The sequence below is a fragment of the Eptatretus burgeri genome, chromosome 13 (genome assembly GCF_056783735.1).
Source record: "Eptatretus burgeri isolate ZD-2024b chromosome 13, Ebu_testis_v1, whole genome shotgun sequence".
Classification (NCBI taxonomy): Eukaryota; Metazoa; Chordata; class Myxini; order Myxiniformes; family Myxinidae; genus Eptatretus; species Eptatretus burgeri.
In genome coordinates, this window is record NC_140973.1 from 9,268,694 (window position 1) to 9,292,927 (window position 24,234).

The window sequence follows — 24,234 nt, forward strand, 5'->3', positions numbered from 1 at the left end:
GTCGGGCCTACCCGTCTGGTGATGAGACGCGGAGCGGCGATGGCCCCGCAACCCGCGGGCCTCGTGGACAGTGCCTGGCAGGGGGGTGGGAACGGAGCCCCCTTGGTCGCACTATCTCAGCGCGGGGGGAAACAGGAGGGGGTTGCTGATGCTCGGGGTATAGAGGATCTTTATTATGTGCGACGAGCGTCTCCACCTCGGCCAGGTCGCGCTGCCGGCCTCCCTCGGGCGCGCAGCTCCTTGCACGACGCGAGCACCCCCTCGTCCGGTGTCGCCGCCTCTCCACAGTTCGTCCCCTCCGTTCCGACTTCAACGCACACGACGAGCAGCTCCACCGCCCGCGAAGTCTTGACTCTCTGTTCCGACTCCTTCGCCTCGTTCCGACTCCTTCGCCTCCGTTCTGCTGACTCTTTCCTTACTGACTCTCTCGTTCCGACTTTTACGACTCCTTTGACTGACGAACACCGTCCTTTTATCCCCCCGTAACTTCGCCTTTGACCCCCTCCCTTTGACCTTTCAACTCGCTCCCCATTGGCCCGAGAAAAAGTGGGCGTGAAGGCTTTTTGATCCACAAATTTGCATATATCGATCGCCCTGGGGGCGGGGCCAATTCGCCCCTCGCTCACCGATTGGACGGCAAAAAGTGGGCGTGTGTCGTTTTGGATCCGTTTTTGAAGCAGAAAATCCGTGATTTTGTACACGCTGTTCGACGTGCGCCCTACACGAGTCCAGCATCGGTGCCCATGAGTGGCGCGAGATGACGGTGATGCGATGGTGGCGAGTTGCGACGGTAAAGGTCATGGCGGTTGTGGTGAAGCGGCGTTGTGGTTGGTGGTTGTTGTTGTGGTTGTGATGGTGGCGATTGGTCCAAAATAAAGATAGTAAAAGAAAAACGGCTATCCTGAAGAGTCGCAGCACGTATAAATGACATGTATTCCCACTAGACAACGGGTTTGGGCCTAACTACACATGCACTTACCGAGATACCTCACCTAAGGGACCTGAATGGTGGTTTGCGAATCTGGTAACCACAACAGTATGTTGGGAATTGCAAAGGCACTTGTGGCAGCTGATCGGACGGGGTCCTGGGAGATGCATCTCCAAGCCATATCAGCTTGCTTGCCGATATTTGCAGCTGCTGGCCATCCCAATTACCTGAAGTCAGCTCGACTCTATCTCGAGAAGATGCTTGCGTTAGAGGATGACAACCCTGAGGTTCATCAGAAGTTCCAATCTGGTTATCATGTAATCCGGCGCAGTGACCAATACTGGGCTGGCCTAGGCTCTGATCTTGTGATAGAACAGACATTAATGCGCTCACTGAAAAGCCGAGGGGGGCTGACTCGAGGAAGTGGGATGTCAGAGCACCAGAGAGCAGTTTGGACTCTGTCTTCAACCATATCGTCCTCCTACAACCTTGCTATGCAAGAACTGACCTCGAGTAGCTACTCAACAAGTGAACAACATAAGGAGTTGACAACATCCAGGGTGAGTCGAGATGAAGCTGATCGTGGCAAAGTTGCCGAAAAACTGGACAGCTTCACACCATTTTCTGATGACAAGTCATTGCGCAATATCATCACAGGGGTTACTGCAAATGAGGATGTCAATGTTCATGACCTATTCAAAGTAGGTAGTGACATTGTCAAGAAGATGGATGATCACCCAGCTTACTCCTATTCACACAAAAGGAGTTCTAAAGTCAAGACGCTTGCATCCAGCAGGGCAGTCAAAGTTGCTGAGGACCACACAATAGATCCAGCGTTACTATTCCAGAGGTTCTTAGTCGTGTCACAGACGGGAGATCTCCAGATAGGTGAAGTGATGAAATATGAACTCTGCCCATACCCAATGTCTCTTTTTGAGGCAAAAACATCATGCGCCAGCCAGATAAACCACAGTTGGCGGAGGCAATAAGGAATTATGCTACAACCAAATCTGACAATGCTGTCAACCAGACAGTTCCAGGAACAGATCACTATGTTCTTGACGGGGGATCACTTATTCACCGCTTAAAGTGGACAGAGGGATTCACCTACAGTTCCATTGCAGATGAATATGCCTCATTTACAGTCAGACACTATGGCAAAGCTACTGTTGTGTTTTATGGTTATGAGGCTGGGCCAAGCACAAAGGACTGTTCTCATCAACGTCGGAATAGAAACAAGAATGCCACCAAGGTTAACATTACGGAGTCAACAAAATTTGTTGGGAAAAAGGAGGACTTTCTGTCGAATGAGTCAAACAAGCAGGCATTGATACTGTTGCGGATTTCGCGCCCGCCGGCGTGCGACGGCCACGTAACTCGAATCGCGGCACGTCGCCCACCGGACGGACAATCCAGTCGTGACCCTCTCGGACTAACGCCGGGAACCAGTCACGGGTGGACCTTTCGGTCTCACCGCGATCGAGCCAATCAGCCCCCGCGTGGGATAGGGTTGCTCGCCAAATTCGAACTACCTAAGTACCCACGCGGAGGGTAGACCGGGCGATCGCACCTCGCCGCAGGTCGACTTCGGACACGGGCCACTTAAGCGACCCGTTCCGTACTATCAGAATAACCGAGCGGTGTTATCGTCGACCTCGACGGTTCGATTAATTATCGGGCGTATTCAGCCCACTACCAACCCTTTACGTGAAGCAAGATGAGGGTTCAATGGAGGAAAAGACGAAGCGAAGCGGGAGAACAGTTCAACAATAAAGCACATTTATTCGCGACGAACGGAAAGCACACAAATACAATTCCACCAAATGCACACAAAAAAAAGAAAACACAATTCCATTTACACAAAAAGCAATATAAAAGTGAGAACACAGTGCAGAGCTAATACCGACTACCGAGCACACGGCAACACTTATACAATTCTACTTCACAGACGGCGCCGACAACACATACCCAAAACCAAGGAAAAGAAATCCCCCAAGAATGAGGTAGGCCTGGGGCCGAGACCGGGTCGGGCCTACCCGTCTGGTGATGAGACGCGGAGCGGCGATGGCCCCGCAACCCGCGGGCCTCGTGGACAGTGCCTGGCAGGGGGTGGGAACGGGGCCCCCTTGGTCGCACTATCTCAGCGCGGGGGGAAACAGGAGGGGGTTGCTGATGCTCGGGGTATAGAGGATCTTTATTATATGCGACGAGCGTCTCCACCTCGGCCAGGTCGCGCTGTCGGCCTCCCTCGGGTGCAGCTTCCTGCACGACGCGAGCACCCCCTCGTCTGGTGTCGCCGCCTTTCCACAGCTCCGTCCCCTCCGTTCCGACTCCAACGCACACGACGAGCAGCTCCACCGCCCGCGAAGTCTTGACCCTCTGCTTCCGACTATCCTCTTCTTGACTCTCCGACCTCGTTCTTGTTTGCGACTCTCCTCTTCTTGACTCTCCGACCGACTCTCCGACTTCGTTCTGCTGACTCCCCGTTCTCGTTCTGCTGACTCTTCTTTTGGACTCTCCCCCCGCGACTCTCTTGCAACTCTCTCTGACTGACGAACACCGTCCTTTTATCCCCCCGTAACTTCGCCTTTGACCTTTCACCTCGCTCCCCATTGGCCCGATAAAAAGTGGGCGTGAAGGCTTTTTGATCCACAAATTTGCATATATCGATCGCCCTGGGGGCGGGGCCAATTCGCCCCTCGTTCACCGATTGGACGGCAAAAAGTGGGCGTGTGTCGTTTTCGATCCGTTTTTGAAGCAGAAAATCCGTGGTTTTGTACACGCTGTTCAACGTGCGCCCTACACGAGTCCAGCATCGGTGCCCATGAGTGGCGCGAGATGACGGTGATGCGATGGTGGCGAGTTGTGACGGTAAAGGTCGTGGCGGTTGTGGTGAAGCGGTGGTTGTGGTCGGTGGTTGATGTTGTGGTTGTGATCATGGCGGTTGGTCCAAAATAAAGATAGTAAAAGAAAAACGGCTATCCTGAAGAGTCGCAGCACGTATAAATGACATGTATTCCCACTAGACAACGGGTTTGGGCCTAACTACACATGCACTTACCGAGATACCTCACCTAAGGGACCTGAATGGTGGTTTGCGAATCTGGTAACCACAACAATACTGTTGATTATTGAGGTGTTACGCAAGGAAGGCTTGAGGTGATCCAAGCAGAGGGAGATGCTGATGTTGAGATTGCAAAAGCGGCTTCCTGATCTACAACCCTCATTGGAGAAGATACAGATCTCCTTCTCCTCCTGCTCTTCTATATGGTGGAGACAAACTGCATTGAACTCTATTTTCGTTCTGACAAGGCAAAATCAAATGTCTACAATATCAAAGTCCTTCAGCAGATACTTGGAAATGCAGCCTGCAGAGATATATTGTTCCTTCATGCATTAACTGGCTGTGACGCAACGTCTCGTGTCTTTGGGATTGGAAAGAAGTCAGGGTTTCAAAGAATCATCAAGAAAGAAAAGGAACTGATAGACAGTTCAAAGGTGTTCTGTAAACCACAGCAGAGTCAGGATGTTATTGAAACTGCACGCTGCAGAGCAATGGTGGCATTGTTTAAAGCAAATCAGAACGACTCATTGGCATCGATCAGATACAACATTCTCTGCAAAAAGGTTGCAAGGGCTAAGGCATTTGTCACTCCTGAAAGACTGCCCCCGACATCCGCTGCCTGCAAGTTTCATTCTCTGCGGACCAATTACCAGGTAATGGAATGGATGGGCCTTTGTTGTGGAATGGAGCCAACGGAGTGGGGATGGAAGGTAGAAGGAGGAAAACTTGTTCCAGTGATGACAAACAAAAGCCCTGCTCCAGACATACTACTTCAGATGATTCACTGCAAATGTTCAGGGGGGTGCAAAACACTAAGGTGTTCATGTAGGAAGCATGGATTAGAATGCACCAGTGCATGTGGACATTGCCAGGACAGCAACTGTGACAATATGAGTGTTGAACCAGAGACAGAGGAGGAGGAGGAGGAGGAGGACAATGAAACTGGAATCTAAGACTAGAAGGCATATGGTACTTCCACATGTGTCAAAATTGTCCAATTTTTTATATGTTGCTTTCCATGTCATAGATTGGCAGAAACAATCAAAGAACATATATTTGTGCAAATATTTACTTTAAATTGCGAATGGTCTCAGGATTAGCACTGCATAAACTACCAGCAACGATCATAGTACAAATATTGGTGCAAAATTAACTATAAATTGTTAGTGGTCTGATGATTATCAGTCAATTTTTTTGACGTTTTATCTGCCGGCAGCCATCTTGTTTTCTGACGTCACTGAGGGACTTTCCCATGCATCAAAATTGTCCAACTTTTAATATGTTGTCTTCCACATCATAAACTACTAGAAATAAGCATAAAACAAAAATTTGCAATTTTTTGGGGGTCAGGCAGTATATTGACCCGTCTATTCTGTCTTGTCGCGTGAATGAAGGCTTTTAAGGTTAAATAATTAAGGAACCTACTGATGGCTCTCTGAATCGTGAGCTCAGATTGGGTCGTGAGTTTAGAGGTCTTTATTGTGATTATTGCATTGCTTCCTTGTAAATTACCCTCCCCCATGTGCTTTCAAGATACATAAACCTGACTTGGTCTCTTGGGTGGATTATGTTCGTCATGGTGGCTTCATCTGGTGTTGGAGATGATTGCACCATGTTATTAAGGTTTGTTCAGCCTGATTTGATCGGTCATGTGGTCGCTTGGCGGTGCAGAGCTTGAGTAGCTCAGCGGTTCCAACTGATATGGGAGCGGAGATCAAAGGCCGGGATCCGATCCGGGATTGTCGACTCACCTGGCATCTGCGGTCATTTTGACATGACTTGCCGGATTCAAACCGGGCAACCGGAACAGACTGGTGACCGCAACAATATCAAACATGCACTGTGTTTGTGTATCTATAGAAATACTTTCAAGTGTTTGTGCATTTGTGTGTTTGTGTGTTTGTTTGTGCATTTGTGTGTCTGTGTGTTTGTTTGTGCATTTGTGTGTCTGTGTGTTTGTGCGTTATTCATTCACTGCTGAACCTGAGAATCTAGATGCCCCAAATTTTGGGTGGAGGTACTTCAGCATCTGGCCAAGGTTGTAAGCTACCACACAGTTACCTTGCCGTCCGTTTTGAGGCCACTATAAAGTGTATATTGGGATATGGGATCAGGCAGTGCTGCCGCTGGCAGCAAGCACAAGGAAACCAACATAGCAGCACCAGGTATCCCCTGCTAGTACAATGCATAGATGGCCTCAAACCATGTAAAATCTAATCATTGCTCCACATCGACAGCTTGTGCTGGCCACATAAGATGGCATCATCTATTTATTCCATTTTATGGGACATCTATTTACTATGTAAGCAAATGTGTACAAAAGAAGTGCAAATGTCCACCATATTTGCACACGTAACAAGAAGAGATGGGTCTTGTGCTGTACTATGTATGAATGTGCAAATGCATATGATATGTAAGTCTCAGAATGCTGGGTAATGAATGTGAATGTGTGATGACATTCCTCCAGACTCAAGTTGGACTGCAAGTCGTTCATGTAAGCATTGATGATAGGATTTTACTTTTATCAGTAGAGGGACACCTTTCAAACATGATGAGACTTTCTCAGAGAGACATAGGGAGTCAATGATACTGCTTGTGATCTAATGAACATTCCTTTGTATACAAAATGGCACATTGAGATGTGTGCACAACCAATATTGCATCTCTCAGCATTCTCCGAAGGAACATCATGTTATATTTTGGTTTAATCCATACCACAGCTTGTTGTTCACCTTATACACATCGTAGAGGCTGGTGATCTCATCAAAGAGTCCATAGAGCTTGTTGAGAAGATGTACGACCTGCATCGGAGTACAATCTGAGCAGAGCTTGGTGAAACCCACGATGTCACAGAACGAAATGGTAACCTCTTCGAAGAACTCTGGGTCCACTGTTTCCCCCGATTTCAGCTGCTCACACACTATCCTGGAACATGATATAAAATGTGGTTCATTTGTCATAAGGTGTCTGAAAAGAAAACGTGGCTCTGTGGATTACAAGTTGGCCTGTTTAATATTCCCATCTATTCACCAACGTCCTTGTAATAAATGTAAAATACAAATGAAAAAAATCATTCATAGAGCGACGTTTGGCAAAATAGCACAAAGTAGTACGGCACTCGGTAGAGCGCATACCTCCGGCAGGCTGAACAGTTCACGTTTTGTATCCCACTGATGGGCTGGATCTGAAACAAAATCAAATCGGCCTGTTCTTGTCACCTAACCAACTCATCCACCTAGTTTTGTCATAACCCATCTACAACTTTTTGAAATATCATGATACTTCACCATTGAGAGATGGGGCCAAAAACGATATACTACAGGATTGGATGATATTCCCCAAAAGGGGTATGATGGGGCCTCGCGTCAACCGTCGCAGGGACGGTACCAACAATCTCCGAAAGTTTCAGAATGATCGGCTTAGCCGTTTGGGATGCAGGCAAGCAGACAGAAATACAAACAAACAAAATAATGGATCAAATTAACATAATTGGCAAAAAAACAAACAAAAAAAAACGACAAGTAATAAGCTCCTCGATGACCTTCGACCATTACCCCATGCACATAAAGTGAAAAGCAAGGTTATAAGCAATGGTTCACTTCTGTCTGTCTGTCTATTTGTCCGACCATCCACAAATGTCATTTCATGATCGAGAAACAACTTGATTGCAATTGTATGTTATATTTTGACCACAAATCGGAAAAGGAATCTGTAGTTTATCAGTAATTAGGCTCAGAATTCGTCCCGATCACACGTGTGCAGAGGCGTGAGATAATATTTTTACTCTGCCTGTCTGACAGTCAAGCAAAATTGAAAATCATTCCAAACAGGAAACTTACTGTTTTTAAGGATGTCATAAAGGACACAAACAACAGACACGAATAACTAATGTAACATGTTAATTCAGGTGGTGTAAAAGATGCCACACCAACGGCGGTAAACTTCAGAATTTTTTTTTTCTACATTCTTTTAAATCTTTATTTTATTTCAATTGAATTATATAATTGAACATGGAAGAACACAAATTGCCTTTTTGCCACTTTCAAAACCCTGCCCTTCAACATGTTGAATAAGGTGGTGTATAAGAAAACATGAACGGCACTAAACTTCTGGAATTTTTTTAATACGACCTTTAAAATTGGAGAGTACTTTTGCAACGTGAATTTTATTCCATTTCCTTGTCCAACCATGGTTTTGTTTTTTTTTTTTAATCTGGTTTCTAACCAATCATTTTGCCCGACACGACTACGAGTCTCGAGGACCTCTCCCTTGTGGGACGAGGAAATGAAGAGGGGCTTTTACATCTGGCAGCTCACCATTTTACACCCTCGTGGAAATGATACGGACTTGAGTTTCACTGGAGTTAAACAAAAGTTCGCTGGAGTTCATGGGAGTTTGCTGGAGTTCACTGAAGTTAAACCACGTTCGCAGCACTATCTTCAGCGATGCATTTCCTCTCTTGACAGATGGAGCTTCGTACCACACGCCGTGTTGCGCCTCGCTATCTCCGGTGAGTTTTCAGCCCCTTTTAACTGCGGGACTTCTATCATCATACTCCTTTTGGGGAGCAGCTTATTCCCACGGGCACTGGACATTTATGACACCCACGCAGTGTGACCACTCATTTTCATAAATGCCAAGGTGAGCCAATGAAAAAAGCCAAGAATTCACAATGTTTTGGAAAGGTGATGATAATAGAAAACCTATACGTCAAGAAAACCTATAGAAAACCAAGACGCCAAGATGAACAACGAATAGCCAAGATCTTGTGAAAAAAGCCAAGGAGTGGTCACACTGGACCCACGTCATCGAGTGAATCGTAATACTTTGTGGACAAGACACCAAATTGGCTAACTGGTTATACGCCATCATCATTTTTCGTACTTCTTGTTGAACTCGTAACTGTATTCACACGCACTCAAGCTTAATAGCTTATGAAACACCGCTCAGATTGGACAAAGGCATCAACCTTTAACGGTGAGTAGAAGTCGATAACTCGACTTTTCTATTTCAAGTAAATTATATACTTCAATACTGAGCGGTGTAAGGTATTCTATGAACTCTGTAATTGTTGAAGAAAGGGGATGAAAACAGGGAAACAAATACATTTTCAAAAACTGAGACATACTATATCACATTATTTACTTTACATCCTTTTCACCAAGTGTCCCAGCAATCCAGTGGAGCATTGTGATGTCACAAATTCTTTCTCACAGCTTTAAGACCACAGAGTAACATGGGTAGTTGTGGCATATATCAACCCATGAATGGAGGTCCGTGCAAATTCACAATATGGAAGACGTATCGCAGCTGGCAGCATTGCTAAAGGCGCTGTCACACCTTGACGTTTTAGCCAGCAATGGCAACGTAGAAAAATGTATGTAAAACGTTGGCATACGCTGAAGTTTTGAGGGTTTTTTTTTTAAAGTTTTGGTCGTATTCATAACGTGTTGGTCGTATGCATAACATATTAGTAACGGGCACAGAACGTTTCGTTGTCTTATGGATAACTTATACCAACGAATGCTTAGCCTGTTGTCAGCGTTCACAACCTATGCCCAACGATAGTTTAACTTAGGCATAGCGCGCTTCACATATCACCGACGAACTCGTGGCGTTCTCTGTTAAAAACCTGCCGCATGCCGATTTAAATCATAACCGCCTGAAAATTAGAAGTGTCAACATCGCAGTCACACCTTGACGATTTAGCCAGCGTATGCCGACCTATGAAAAATGTGTCTAAAACGCTGGCACATGTCAAATACAGTATGGGTAAGTTGTGTATACGTTAGGAGCACGCTGAAAAACAATGAAGTACGCTGTCATATTCTGTGGTACGTCTAGTACGTCGTGAAATTTCAAGCATGCTGAAAATTTTACGACGTACTCGACGTATGGCTCACAAGTTCCGCATACGCTGGCATAAGTTCTCGGCACGCTCCGCGATCGTTGACACACGTTTCTTGTAAGTTACTCATAAAAGTCGAAACACATCGAGGTAATGTTTAGCATAACCGAAACTTAATTTTTACAGCGCGTGCGCTGTATACAATTGCACCGAGTTTGAAATGTCCCCGCCGGCATCTACCACGTCTCCCACGTCTCCGGTGTCCCCCCCCCCCCCTCCCCACGTGCCTCAAGACAGCCAATAACGGCTGTCCGGTAGATGCAGTGCGTAACCTCGACGGAAATGGCGACAATTGATGGAAATACCCCAATATTTCAATGGAAATTTGTGAAACTAATGTGTTATATATGTGAAAACCATTTAATTTATTGCTTGAAGGAAAAAAACGAAGAAACGCGCCGCTCTCATGTACGAACGAACGAAAGACATCATTTCCGCCCACCATGGCATTTCGCGCCAAAAGACGTCATTTCCGCCCACCACCGCATTTCACGCCGATCGCCGAATGCTGAAAGCCAAGTTCTTCTTATGCTATCATTCTTTTGCGGCCTCCTGCTACGCTGTATCAAACGATTTCATTCCTTCTCTTCTATCTATAATTCCAGCAATCTCTGTGTGTGTGTCTGTGTGTGTGTGTGTGTGTGTGTGTGTGTGTGTGTGTGTGTGTGTGTGTGTGTGTGTGTGTGTCTGTGACCGCTGGTTCTCGACAACCACTGGTCCGATCTAATTGAAACTTGCCAGGTATATTGCTGGGGACCTGAGGAGGTGCCTTTTCAAGGTTTGATATTAATCGGACAAGTGCTTCCCAAGTTATGGCCACTTATTTACCAAACCAATGACAAGACACGTTGTTGCGGCCATTTATTTACCAAACCAATGACAAGACACGTTGTTGCGTGGGGGTGGCCGATGGGGAAGGGAAGCTCAGCCACGTTCCCCATTACGGGTTACAACGTACGGACTTCTGGATAGTGATGACTTCGTGTATTCTAATAATTTCTCGATTTCTTATGCACATTTATAGATAAACACAATGCCCCAAGTTATGATCGTTTCCATATTAGACGGTGCATAAATTTCGGTAATATCAGAGTGCTGGTATGCTCTGAACCAGGAGGTAAATTTTTTTTTCTCTCTCTCTTCTCTTCTCTTTTTGTTTTTCCTTGCCACGACATTGCGAAAAGGTAAAATACTTTGGTGCTAATTGAATAATTGGGTATTAAAACATAAATTGCGAATAATCGTAACTGCGAATAATATGCGAACTTCCGGGTCACGCACGTACGGGCAAGCGAGAGCGAAGAAACGGCCTGTGTGGTTGTTGTTTGTTGCTCGCGGTTTGAATATTTATTTATTCATTAATTTTTTTTTTTTAATTTTTTTTTACGGGCACGTACTCGTGTGTATATATATATATATATATATATATATATATATATATATATATATATATATATATATATATATATATATATATATATATATATATATATATTATCCCTGCGTCGTAAGAGGCGACCAGGGTTGCGTCAGGAAGGGCATCCGGCGTAAAACATGTGCCAAATCATTATGCGGATCATACGGATGATCCGCTGTGGCGACCCCGAACGGGAGCAGCCGAAAGAAGAAGAAGATATATATATATATATATATATATATATATATATATATATATATATATATATATATATGTGCTTATCACAATAATAACAAGATTTTTACATTTCAAATATTAAGTACGCTTTTTAATTGTTTTTCAACTGAAAAAGCATAAATTGCATATTTTAACATTAGTGTACTCATTTGCTTCACCATACGCGCTGTATTGAAGGATTTCACTTGTTAACCTATGAGTAACGTGCTTTGAACCTATGTGTAACGTATCGCAAACGCACATTGTCGTATGTAGACAAATTTGATTGACGTCTTCCGGACGACCACAGAACGTACTGAACGTGTTTCTAACTTACATCTACCGTATAATGGCGATTTGGCAGCGTTTAGGGGAATTGGTATATACAAATGAGCTTACAAGAGGAACCCGTCAGTGTTCCAGACTCCATGTTGAGAAGATGTCAATGCCAGTAGTATCAGTCGTAGTAGTATTAGGTGAGCATGTCAGTAGTAGTAGTGGTAGTAGTAGTTTTGGTAGTAGGTGAGCGTGACGGGGAGGGTGTGGGTGATAATGGATCCTCGTTGCATCCACGAATAGGAGACTACTTTGCACCGTTGTTCGATGTTCTTCTCGGCTAATTTTTATTTTCTCATTCTATGAATGAACTATTTTTTTGTTTCAGTTTTTAAAGTATTCAAAACGACTTGGACAAATGCATAATGTACTAGTAATGAACACAGAACGCTTCGATAACTTATAGATAAGTTATACCAACGATTGATTAGCGTGTTTTAGGCGTCCACAACCTATGCCCAACGATAGTCTAACGTATGCATAGCGTGGCAGTGTATCGTCGACGATTACGTGAGGTTTTCTATTCATAGGCTGCAACTTCACTTTTAATAAATGCCTGTCACTCGTCTATTGGTTTTGGACGCTGGTGGACCCTAACAGCTCGTTTTCATTGAACGAGTTAAATGGCTTCCACAGCACTGCAGTCCTGGCACCAACAGCAGCAGGCTCAGTGCCAGCCTCATGCCAGGCTCAAGGAGATCCCTGTAGAAGGTGTACTGCTTGGAAATGATTCAATAATAATGCTTGGTTATCCTTGGACCCACTCTGGCTAGCAGCTCGTCGAACATCGCTGGGGGCATTCGCAGGAAGTTGATGAAGGATGCATGGTCCTCGTTCCGGAGTTCCACCATGAGCTGGTCATATATGCCATAATGGCATCGCCTCCATATCTATGGTCTGATCCAGTTCCTTCTCCTCCATTCACGTCTTCTTCTCCAGGCTCTATTGGCACGCAACTGGTGCAGTGTCAACTCGATGAGGTCATGTTGATGTTGGAGGACAGGTAGGTATTGTCATCTCAGCCTTGCCGTGTCCTCCATCTCTCGGAATGACATGGACATGTACTCACCACGAAGTCTAAAAAAAGACAGGTTCCTCCTGCCAAGCCCTTTTAATATACCAATTCTCCTAATCGCTGCTAATACGCCATTATACGGTATCTGTAAGTTGGAAACGCGTTCAGTAAGTTCTGTGGTCGTCCTGAAGACGTCAAATACGTCTACATACGTATTTGTGTGTAGGACATGCTTTACAAATAATTCCCAAGCACGTTACTCCTAGGTTATAAATAAGTCACGGGTACCCTAAACATTACTTTGACGTGTTTCGACGAATGAGGAACTTTCAAGTAACGTGTTGCGAAGTGTGAACAACGTTCGTGTAGCGTGCTTACAAAACGTTACTCATAGGTTAGAAAAAAGTTTCAGGGAAGCTAAACATTACCTCGACGTGTTTCGACTTACGAGTAACTTACAAGTAACGTGTGTCGACGATCGCATAACGTGCCTACAACTTATGGCCAGCGTAGTGGAACGTGTGAGTCATACGCCAGAATACGTCATAAAATTTCAAGCATGCAAAAATTTGAGGACAACCCAAAAGTACAACGTTTAAAGCCAGCGTACTACGACGTATGGCAGTGTTTTTCAGCGTGCTCTTAATGTATACAAAACGTACCCATAACGTATTCGACGTGTGCCAGCGTTTTAGCCAAATTTTTCATAAATCGGCATACGCTGGCTAAATAGTCAAGGTGTGACAGCGGCTTCAGCAGTACGCACACTCGCATCCAAGCTGTCTATCCTTGCTTCGAATCTCAGCCCAGCTACAAACTGTCATCCTGGTGTCTCGCAGGGAGTGATTCATCAATGTCTGGACGTTTTTAGCTGGATGTCCCATCTCCCGGGATTAGTTGGTGAATGTTCAAGATTCCATTGTGTCCTACGCGAAGAGTAGGTGAGTTATCACTGGCACCCTGAACAACTTACAAACTAGAAGGAAACTCGGTGGAGCGCACACCTCTACCAGGCAGATTAGTTTACGTTTTGTATTCCACTCAATTCACTTATAGGCTGGATTTGGATTCGGACCTGAACTCAAATTTAATCGGCTTGTTCTTGTCACCTACCCAATTCATCGTCCAAATCCATCCATAACTTTTTTCGGATATCTGTGCTATATATCGTTTTCGCCCTATCACTCAATAGTGAAAAAAAAATCACTGAAAAAAAATTTCTCTGATCCAGATTCAGATCTTCACCAAAATCGAATAAATTATTCCTTGTTACATACGTAAACTGCCCACCAAATTTCCTCCGAACCCGTCCACAATTATTTCAGATATTTTGTTCGCAAACAGACAGGGGTGAAAACATAACCTCCGTCCACCTTCGGTGGTGGAGGTAAAAAAAGTCGTTTGGTTAATCTCCTTCCTTCTCTTGTCATCATTATTTGTACTCTTCTTCACTGGCAGTTGGTGACAGATTTTGCGGGTAGACGGGTAGAACTCCCTTTACTCACTCTTATGCGAATTACAAACAAACAAACAAACTTATTTTAGAGCGATCCAATCGAGCTTGTCCATAAATAATATGCAGGACAAGTACTCTTTTGAAAGAACTTGAAGAACATTCGTAGACAATCGAATCAACATAGAATGTGAAATTTGGAACCCGAGATACGAGCACAAGAAATTGTGACCCCAAAAAGGGTCGTGTGTTGATTTGAAAAAAGTAAACTGGAAGCAACTGCAGTCCGGGGTATAATCAATGTAATAACCTTCCTCGGCTTTCATTATTAAATTACCTTCCACTATCACCTGGGTAATTCTCACACTGGATGTTGATCCCACAACTTACCGTGGCAGGAGACTGTTGAGCAAAGTGTCCGCACGGTTCTTCTCTATCTCCAGTTGCTGTGTACGTTCCATCACCACGTCTTGCAGGTGTTTGGCATAACTCTGTAGTTTGTCAATCATGGTGTCCATAATGTTCGACTTTCTGATAAGAGAAAACAAATTCCATTGCACGAATAGCCAAGCATGAAATGCGTTCGATTTTTAAGATATTGAGCAAAGGAAGCGATTTCAAAAACATGATCTCTTACCCTTGTGGGATCGTGTTCCGCAAAATAAGCCGGATGCTTTTAAAGCTGGGCCTCTCCAATGGTGACTCATTCCAGCAAGACTCTATAAGGTTCTTGATTAAGTCAGGACATTGGTTTGTGAGTTTGGGTCTCACCAATTCGCCTTTTTTTAAAGCCGCCACAATGGCTAAAAGGAAAACAAAGAACACCATATCGGAGGAAGTGCCATCAGCTGGCATATGCCGCATGACCATTTAACCATGATATCAAAAATAAACGACCTGTATTTAAATAGTCTAAGGCTGTCGGAAGAGATTTTATTAACATATACTGAATTGCAATCAAATCAGTGGAAATTACATTGGGAAACTCGAACGACACTCAGTAGAGCGCACACCTCCGTCAGCCTGAACAGTTTACATTTTGTATCCCAATGATAGGCTGGATCTGGATTCGGACTTAAACCAACATCGAATCGGCTTGTTCTTGTCACCTAACCAACTCATCCACCTAGTTTTGTCATAACTTGTCCACAACTTTTTGAAATATCATCCCATCCTGTAGTATATCGTTCTTTGTCCCATTTCTCAATGGTGAAAAATCATTTTAAATTTTTTTTAAAAAAAACTTGTATCCGGATCCAGATTCGTATCTTTATCAAAATCGATTTGATTCGTCCTTCGCACACACCTAACCTCTCCACCAAGTTTCGTCTGAATCCGTCCATAACTTTTTGAGATATCCTGTTCACAGACAAGACAAACAGACAGACAGAGGGGTGAAAATCTTCGGTGGTGGAGGTAATGATGGAGGTTATTTGGGTTTTGTAAAACATTCCATCCATCAATACTTCAGTGATGTCTTAATTTCAGAAATGAATATGTTTCAGACAATGTGTGCAAGTCAAAGTTTGTCTTCCAAAAATGTACTTCAACACATGTACCTGCCATATCTCGTTTTCCCCCCAGTTTCAGGCCTGAGAAGCTAATTACCTCCACCACCGGTTATGTTAACTTCCAACACCAAAGGTGGACAGAGGTTATATTTTCACCCCTGTCTGTCTGTGTCTGTGAACAGGATATCTCAAAAAGTTGTGGACGGATTCGGACGAAACTTATTGGACAGGTTGGGTGTTTGACAAGGACGAATCAATTGGATATTGGTGAAGATCCAATAATTTTTTAAGTGATTCTTCACCATTGAGAGATCGGGCCAAAAACGATATATAGCACGATATCTCAAAAAGTTATGGACGAGTTACGACAAAACTTGGTGGATGAGTTGGTAAGATGACAAGAACAATCTGATTTGATTTTGGTTCAGGTCCGGATCCAGATCCAACCTATCGGTGGAAACAATACCTAAACTGTTCAGCCTGGCAGAGGTACGCGCTATACCGAGTGCCGTTCCAGCTATCTCCTCCTAAACAATTGTGCAGGAATTCACCAAACTTGGTAGTTTTAATCACCACGTGGCAAGAAGTTGCGAGATCAGTATAATTTTGGCCCCACTCCCTGGGGTGGGGTCGGGTCAGATACTGAAAAAAAATGCAATTACGGGAACATTTCTAAACATTTTTAATTAAACGTATGCAATCAACATTGGGGGACACATAAAGTATGTAACATTTTTGGGGCTTTGATGGATGGGGTGGGGACTTGTGGCCACAGGGGTCAAAATTTTAAATAAAAATTTGATACTGGGTGGTCATTCTGGTGTCATTTTTTGCCTTCTTTCAACTTTACTTTAGTTGGGAAGCGTGGGAATTTGTGGTGGCACACCATCGACTTCGCTCTGGTTCGTGTTTTTCTTTGCAACTGAAGTTTGTGAGGACCCTCGTCGCTCACCTTCCGCCAAGGAATCCATACGGAAAATATCAACTGTTTTTAACCCCTTCGGTTCTGGTAAATTACTCCGTATCGTTGCTAAATGTCCACAGCAGGGGTTTTTCTGGTTGACCGTTTAGCAGGTAATTTTAAAAGGAAAATTGTGCAGTTTACCAAACAAAGTGACTGAGTAGGTTAAAGCATCAACGTACACGCGACACAATAAATAGGGTCACGTCAAAAGGACACAATTACCCTCTGGTGTGATGCCACAGCTATTGAAAGGTTCATCGTCTTCATTGCAGATTATATTGTGGAGGAGCAAGCCGAAGCTGTACACGTCACCTTGCTGCGAACCGAGGGGATGTGGACATTGTTGCCGAAGAAGTTCTGGGGCGGTCCACAGTAGGTCTGTGGTGTGTGGATCAGGAATTTGAAAGGGAAGGGAATCGTGCGGTCTCGATTAACACGAGATCGAGTCAAAGAAGGTCCTTTTAAAAATGCAAAAAGGAAGGTTTACATTAAACTGGTCAACCAGCTTTGATCGCAGAGACAACTTGAAACAAACTTTTCCAAAAACACTTTTGGTTATTTCTAATGTTACATATTTAATACTGTTTTTCAATCGTATATTCCTTGCAATGTTCATGACAAATATTTAGTTTGCAATTGGTGAAAAGGTTGAAAGTCAACCTGCATTCAATGTAGCCCAAGTTGAGAGGATGGAAATCCTACTATATTAAATATGGCAATGATCTGTTTGCCTTACATTTGGTGACTGTGTGTGTGTGTGTGTGTGTGTGTGTGTGTGTGTGTGTGTGTGTGTGTGTGTGTGTGTGTGTGTGTGTGTGTGTGTGAAAATCATAAAAAAACACATGGCTGGGCCAATCAAATTTTGCATACGTGTTGGTAGTACCCAGAACCTCTCTCCCTCCCCCGTGAGGGTCTGTGGAAAGATGACTTAAATTTATCGCCCGTACGCGTGCCACAGTGCCAGTGGTTTACTGACCCCTGCTGCATGCATGGAGGGGATTATTAGCCACGACACACAAGCAAGTTGCCCCACCTCCCAGCCCCCCTCGCCAAACCCTTCCTCAACCCCCTCATCCCCCACCTCAAAGCTGCTCACAAAGGAAGCAGGTGTTTCTAGTTTCTTCAAATTAACAAACAAAATCTGAAAGATTAATTATTCAAGGCATCTTGATTCAAAGCATGTGCTCGACTTGCCTTGTGCCTTCGTTCGGAATACAAACTTAGCTCACAATGTAAACATGGAAACTTTCTCACTGTGTGACACCACATCACACAGAGGAATATCAGGAAAACAAGGACAGGCACAATACCTCTCTTACATAACCCCATCTATTTTACTTGTTTCATTGTCCCAATTATTCCCACCAAATTAAGGGGTCGGCAGGGTTAGGTTTTTGGACCAAATCTTTCATGAGCCAGCTGGCAAAGCCCCCCATTTGACCAAAGGTGGCAGGAATTTGTTTAGAGTGCGGGTGATAGCTCGCCCACTCTTTACAAAGGACAGCGTGGGATCTTTAACGTCCACCAACTAATGCTGGCAGACAGGACACCCAGGTTAACCTCCACCTGAGTAACAGTACACACAGAGAGGAATCACCCTGCATGTGAAACATCAGCATGACAGTTTATAGCTGGGTCAGGATTCAAACCCAGGCTAGATAGCTTAGAGTCGAGTGTTCGTACCTCGAGGTCATCCGATCAGCCATAGGAGCTCAATACCAGGCTTGGAATCCAATTATCCACCAGCAAAGTGAATAAATCAAACGGAAACCATGTCAACAAAGAGTCAGAATATCGATTCGACAAACAATAAGGGTAAGGATCCAAAAAATATTTGTTATTGGATCATCATACTGGTGTCCAAGCCTAATGGTATCTTGCAGCAAAGCAACAACCTTATAAAAGGTATAGGTTAGTCCGTTTGGAATTCCTTTTTGAGCACAGTGCTCAGGGTAACTCCAAATCCAATAATGCTGCATTGCTTCGTCTATTTGTCCACTAATGCCTTTCTAATTTACGTGTGTTAAAGTGCATTAATGTCTCCAAATATGCTTCCGCTAATTGTTAGCATTTGTACTCTCAACAAACTTTCAAGTGTTTTTCCAGGATACAGACCCTTAGCTTCATCTTTCGTTTCTCGAAGAGATGGGAGTCCATATCCTGTTAGCATGACCTGTGAGGAAAGGGCAACATTCATTCCCACCTGTACAACATGTAATGTATGAGAAAAGGAACAAGTCTGTACAACTATGACATTGGATTGGACTGTATTCGGATGTTATCGACAAGCCAAACTATTGCTAAAAGTGCAACACGTTACTTGCAGCGAGTTGTTCACAAGGCAGGTGGAAGGCTTCAGATTGCCGTGAGATTGTAGGGGTGACAGGTGGATGAACATCATCCCCTGCAAGGTACAGGGAAAAAAAATTGCATCATGGCTCAAAGCTCGTACTATGTGTGTACCCAACTACTATGTACTATGTGTGTACTATGTGTGTACTATGTGTGTACTATGTGTGTACTATGTGTGTACTATGTGTGCAGCCTACTTGGACACTATCCGAGCAAAAGATTTGGGACATCCCTTTGCTAATGATAGGCTGGTTATACAAATCTCTGGCAGGAATTGTTACAACAGTTAGGGAATAGATAGAACATTATATTAAACGAGCAGAAGTCCATGCTAAAAAAATACCATGATGCATGTATGTATATGTATATGTACGTACAAGGTGGGGCATTTATATCTGACACATTTGCAATCTTTCCAGCTGGAAGCAGTCTTGGCATAATTAATTATTGTTTTCTGTGTTTTGCAGATAATACGTGAAAGTTTTTAATGATGGAGCACTTTATATGCAATGAGCATTTTTTTTGTTGTTTAATTTTTTATTTTTTTTATAATGCAATGAGCTTGCCAATTTCACAAACAAAGGTCATCATGACAGATGAGAAACACTTTGATTTGGCAGATTTAACCCCACCAGATTTCTTCCTATGGGGATGTCTGAAGGGCAAAGTTTATAAGAACATCCAACATCGATCGATGAATTGAAGGCAAACATCACTGCAACCATCCGCTTTATTGATATAGAGACATTGCTTGCGGTAATGAACAATATGATGATCCGCTGCCATAAATGCACGAATTCAAAAGGGGCCCATTTGTCTGATGTAATTTTTAAGAAGTAAAGAATCAAAACCGATTTTAAAAACTTAACGTATGTGCCTATGTTGCATAGAAATTTTATTTTATTTGGTTAAAAAACAAATAAAACCAATGTCACCTGCAGGGTGACCCGTATCTTGCCAAAAGGTGACCACGTGTGACTTCTTTAAGGTCACACTGAGGTGAACAGAGCTGCTATCCACCAGGAGCGACTCCTTGAGGAATATCTGCCTAAGAGAGATTCCGATGAGAATCGTTCTACAGAGTAACCATGAAAAATATGTGTTTGCCTCATAACGTCACCAAATGACGTCATAATGTCTCAAGCTTGACATATCTAGAAAGCACTCAGAGTGTTCAATTTGAGGTACTACACGATCTTCTTCTTCTTCTTCTTCTTCTTCTTCTTTCGGCTGCTCCCGTTAGGGGTCGCCACAGCGGATCATCCGTATGATCCGCATAGTGATTTGGCACATGTTTTACGCCGGATGCCCTTCCTGACGCAACCCTGGTCGCCTCTTATGACACAGGGATATGGTACACCTATTTTAACTGGGGTATACACCGGCCCAGTATACTGGTACTCATTTCGCCGACCTCGGAAGGATGACAGGCTGAGTCAACCCCCTGGTGTATTAATTCAGTGGCCCAACGGGGCTTGAACTCAGGACCTCTTGGATCCCAAGCCGCTGCCCTAACCACTGTGCCAACACCAGGCTTGAGGTACTACACGATATGGTTCCTAAAACTTGAAAATTTGACCTTGGGGTCAAATATTTTTGACCTCAGGCGCTAACCATGAAGGTCAAGGCCAATCGCCACCAAAAACTAATCAGCTGAATGCCAGACCATATACTACATTTCCATAAAGTTTGGAGACAATTCGATTAAAATTACTCAAAAAATAAGGGTTTCGTCAACTCCCCTGATTTGCAACAAAGTGACCTTGACCTTTGACCTTGACTTTCAAAATTTTATGCGCTGAAAGGGACCTCTATAGGCCTCTGATATGCGAAGTTACAAAAATTTCCAATGATAACTGTGCTCTGCAGAGTGATTTATACGTGATAACAGACAAAAAAAACAAACATATGAAGGCCAATCGCCACCAAAAATTAATCAGCTGAGCGCCAGACCATGAACTATATTCCCATGAAGTTTGAAGATGATCCGATCAAAATTACTCAAAAAATAAGGGTTTCGTCGACTCCCCTGATTTGCGACAAAGTGACCCTGACCTTCAAAATTTTGTGCGCTGAAAGGGACCAAAGGTGGCCTCTGATATGCGAAGTTACAAAAATTTCCAATGATAACTGTGCTCTGCAGAATTTTTTATACGTGATTACAGACAAACAAACAAATAAACAAAACAAAACAAAAAAAACACAAGCTGACTAACATATCTTGCAAAAACTTCGTTTTGGCAAGATAAAAAGTTATAAGGATAAAAAAAAGCATCAGATATAAATGCCCCACCCTGCATATATGTATGTATATATATATATATATATATATATATATATATATATATATATATATATATATATATATATATATATATATATATATATATATATATGTGGGCCGGGGGTCTGTGGCGAGAACGACCATGAAAGCTACGTCGGCTCCCACCAATCTCCCCGGAATTGTCGGCCGTCGCTCGGATAACTCCGCGAGCCGGCGGATCGATTCACCGACCGTGGTCGCCAATATCTCAACCTGCGTTGCGTAGGGTCTATTTGTCTATAACCAATTTACCTTATTAACTACGCAGTTTTGACTACCGGGGAAACCACGCCCTCGGCACGTCTTGCTTGAACGGGGTCACTCTACCGACTGCGGGAGATTTCCAACTACCGACTACCAACTCTGGTTCGGGTGCAGCCGAGCAGACACTGCCAAAGCCGTGCCGGTTGGAATGAACGGATTAGCGGGGATAAAACCCCACTTAAACTCAGATCCGAACCATGCTGGACCAATTCAAGAAAGGACAGAAACGGACTGGGAACATTTCTGACAAGTTTTATTTGCAATAAATGAAGACACAAAACAAGACTGAACGCGAATATGCAAGAAGTATTTTCAATGATCCAAAAACACTTATTCAGTTCTACTTAAAGACGGGCCCACACGCAGACACACACACACACACACACACAAATGAAAAGAAAACCCAGAGTCTTTCTTGGACCCTCGCAGCCATGGAGAGAGACAAGCTGGGGGTTAGAGTTCGGTGGGTACCTGGCCATCGGAGGGAAAGGAGTACTCTACAATGCGGCACCTGCCAAAGGTCGTCGGTTTGGTCCCAGTCGCACGTGTGGGACTCGTGGCTCGTAGCGGAGCTCGCATGATGAATGGCCGGGGTCAAAACCAGCCAAGAACTCCTCGTAACAGTCACCGTGAACAACTGGTTCTTCAGCCACTGTGAACAAAACTGGCCCCTCACAACCGCTGCTCGTAACCACTCCTCGTAACCACACAAGAACTCTCGTCCACAGAACTCCTCCTGTGGAACTCCACAGAACTCCTCCTGTGGAACTCCACAGAACTCCACAAGAACTCTCGTCCACAGAACTGTTTGACCCTGTGGTAGAAACTCGAAATGGACGAGCCCTTGATGTCAAAAAATGCGATGAGCATCACCTTGACCTTCGACTTCGACATCCTTGCTTTCTTTGGTCTTGGTGATGCCGGAGTTTTCCACTGATGACTCTGCCATTTGGTCTCTGGATCGTCTTCGAGGTGCTCGATAATGTCTTGACAGACAGTGACTCTTTGCTGTTTCTGGTCCTCGGACAACAGCTTGGGGACCATCTTTGCGCACACCTTGCGAATTTCGAGATTTTCAGTGATATTGCTCCAGACAGTGTCCTTATTGATGGAAAGTTCCTCAGCAATCATCCGCACCGTGAGTCGACGATCTGCACGCACCATCCGCTTCACACGCTTGATGTTGTCCGCCGTTCTGCTCATTGAAGGTCTTCCAGATCGTGGATAGTCTTCAACCTCCTCACGTCCCTCTTTGAACCTCTTGTGCCATTTAAATGCACGTGTACGTGACATCGTTTCTTCCCCGTAGACTTTCTGCAGCATTGTGAAGGATTCGGAAGGTGTTTTGCCAAGCTTAGCAAGAAACTTCAGATTGGCTCTCTGCTCACGACTCAGCGCGAAGACTCAGACGAGACAATGTGCAAAGCACGACCTGTAAAAAAAAATCACACAATGAGCAGTCAACCATCACCAATCATATATATTGCTGGAATGTTGCGAAAGACTGTGACGCAACCCGTTCATTCAAGTTGTGCAAGTGGAGCACACAGCAGGCTCAGTCCCGTTACTTTTTAGATGGACCTCGTGTATATATATATATATATATATATATATATATATATATATATATATATATATATATATATATACACATATATATATATATTTCTATATATATATATATATATATATATATATATATATATATGTATGAATGAATGTCGATACAAATGTGTATATATATATATATATATATATATATATATATATATATATATATATATATGTATGAATGAATGTCGATACAAATGTATGTATATATATATATATATATATATATATATATATATATATATGTATATATATATATATATATATATATATACATACATATATATGTTGATGTGTATATATGTGTGCATGTATGAATGTATATATACTGTATCTTCTTCTTCTTCTTCTTCTTCTTTCAGCTGCTCCCGTTAGGGGTCGCCACAGCGGATCATCCGTATGATCCGCATAGTGATTTGGCACATGTTTTACGCCGGATGCCCTTCCTGACGCAACCCTGGTCGCCTCTTACGACACAGGGATATGGTACACCTATTTTAACCGGGGTATATACCGGCCCAGTATACTGGTACTCATTTCGCCGACCTCGGAAGGATGACAGGCTGAGTCAACCCCCTGGTGTGTTAATTCAGTGGCCCAACGGGGCTTGAACTCAGGACCTTTTGGATCCCAAGCCGCTGCACTAACCACTGCGCCAACACCAGACTGTATATATTCTGTATATATACTGTATATATGTATACATATATACATATATATATACATATATATATACATATATATATATATATATATATATATATATATATATATATATATATATATATATATATATATATATATATATATATATATATATATATACAGTGGGGAGAACAAGTATTTGATACACTGCCGATTTTGCAGGTTTT

At 43.5% G+C, this 24,234-nt stretch overlaps 1 protein-coding gene across 1 annotated transcript in view; it reads right to left on the reverse strand.

Moving 5' to 3' along the window:
• The window catches only part of LOC147013799 (guanylate cyclase 2G-like), a 75,438-nt gene that overhangs the window by 22,691 nt on the left and 28,513 nt on the right, over positions 1-24,234 (reverse strand). The window contains exons 11-16 of the mRNA XM_085851033.1: positions 19,133-19,216; positions 18,928-18,985; positions 17,035-17,190; positions 14,975-15,140; positions 14,728-14,868; positions 6,725-6,917 (exon numbers count right to left, since the gene is read on the reverse strand). Coding sequence (XP_085707159.1) covers positions 6,725-6,917; positions 14,728-14,868; positions 14,975-15,140; positions 17,035-17,190; positions 18,928-18,985; positions 19,133-19,216 — 798 coding nt within the window. The remainder of the gene's footprint in view (positions 1-6,724; positions 6,918-14,727; positions 14,869-14,974; positions 15,141-17,034; positions 17,191-18,927; positions 18,986-19,132; positions 19,217-24,234) is intronic.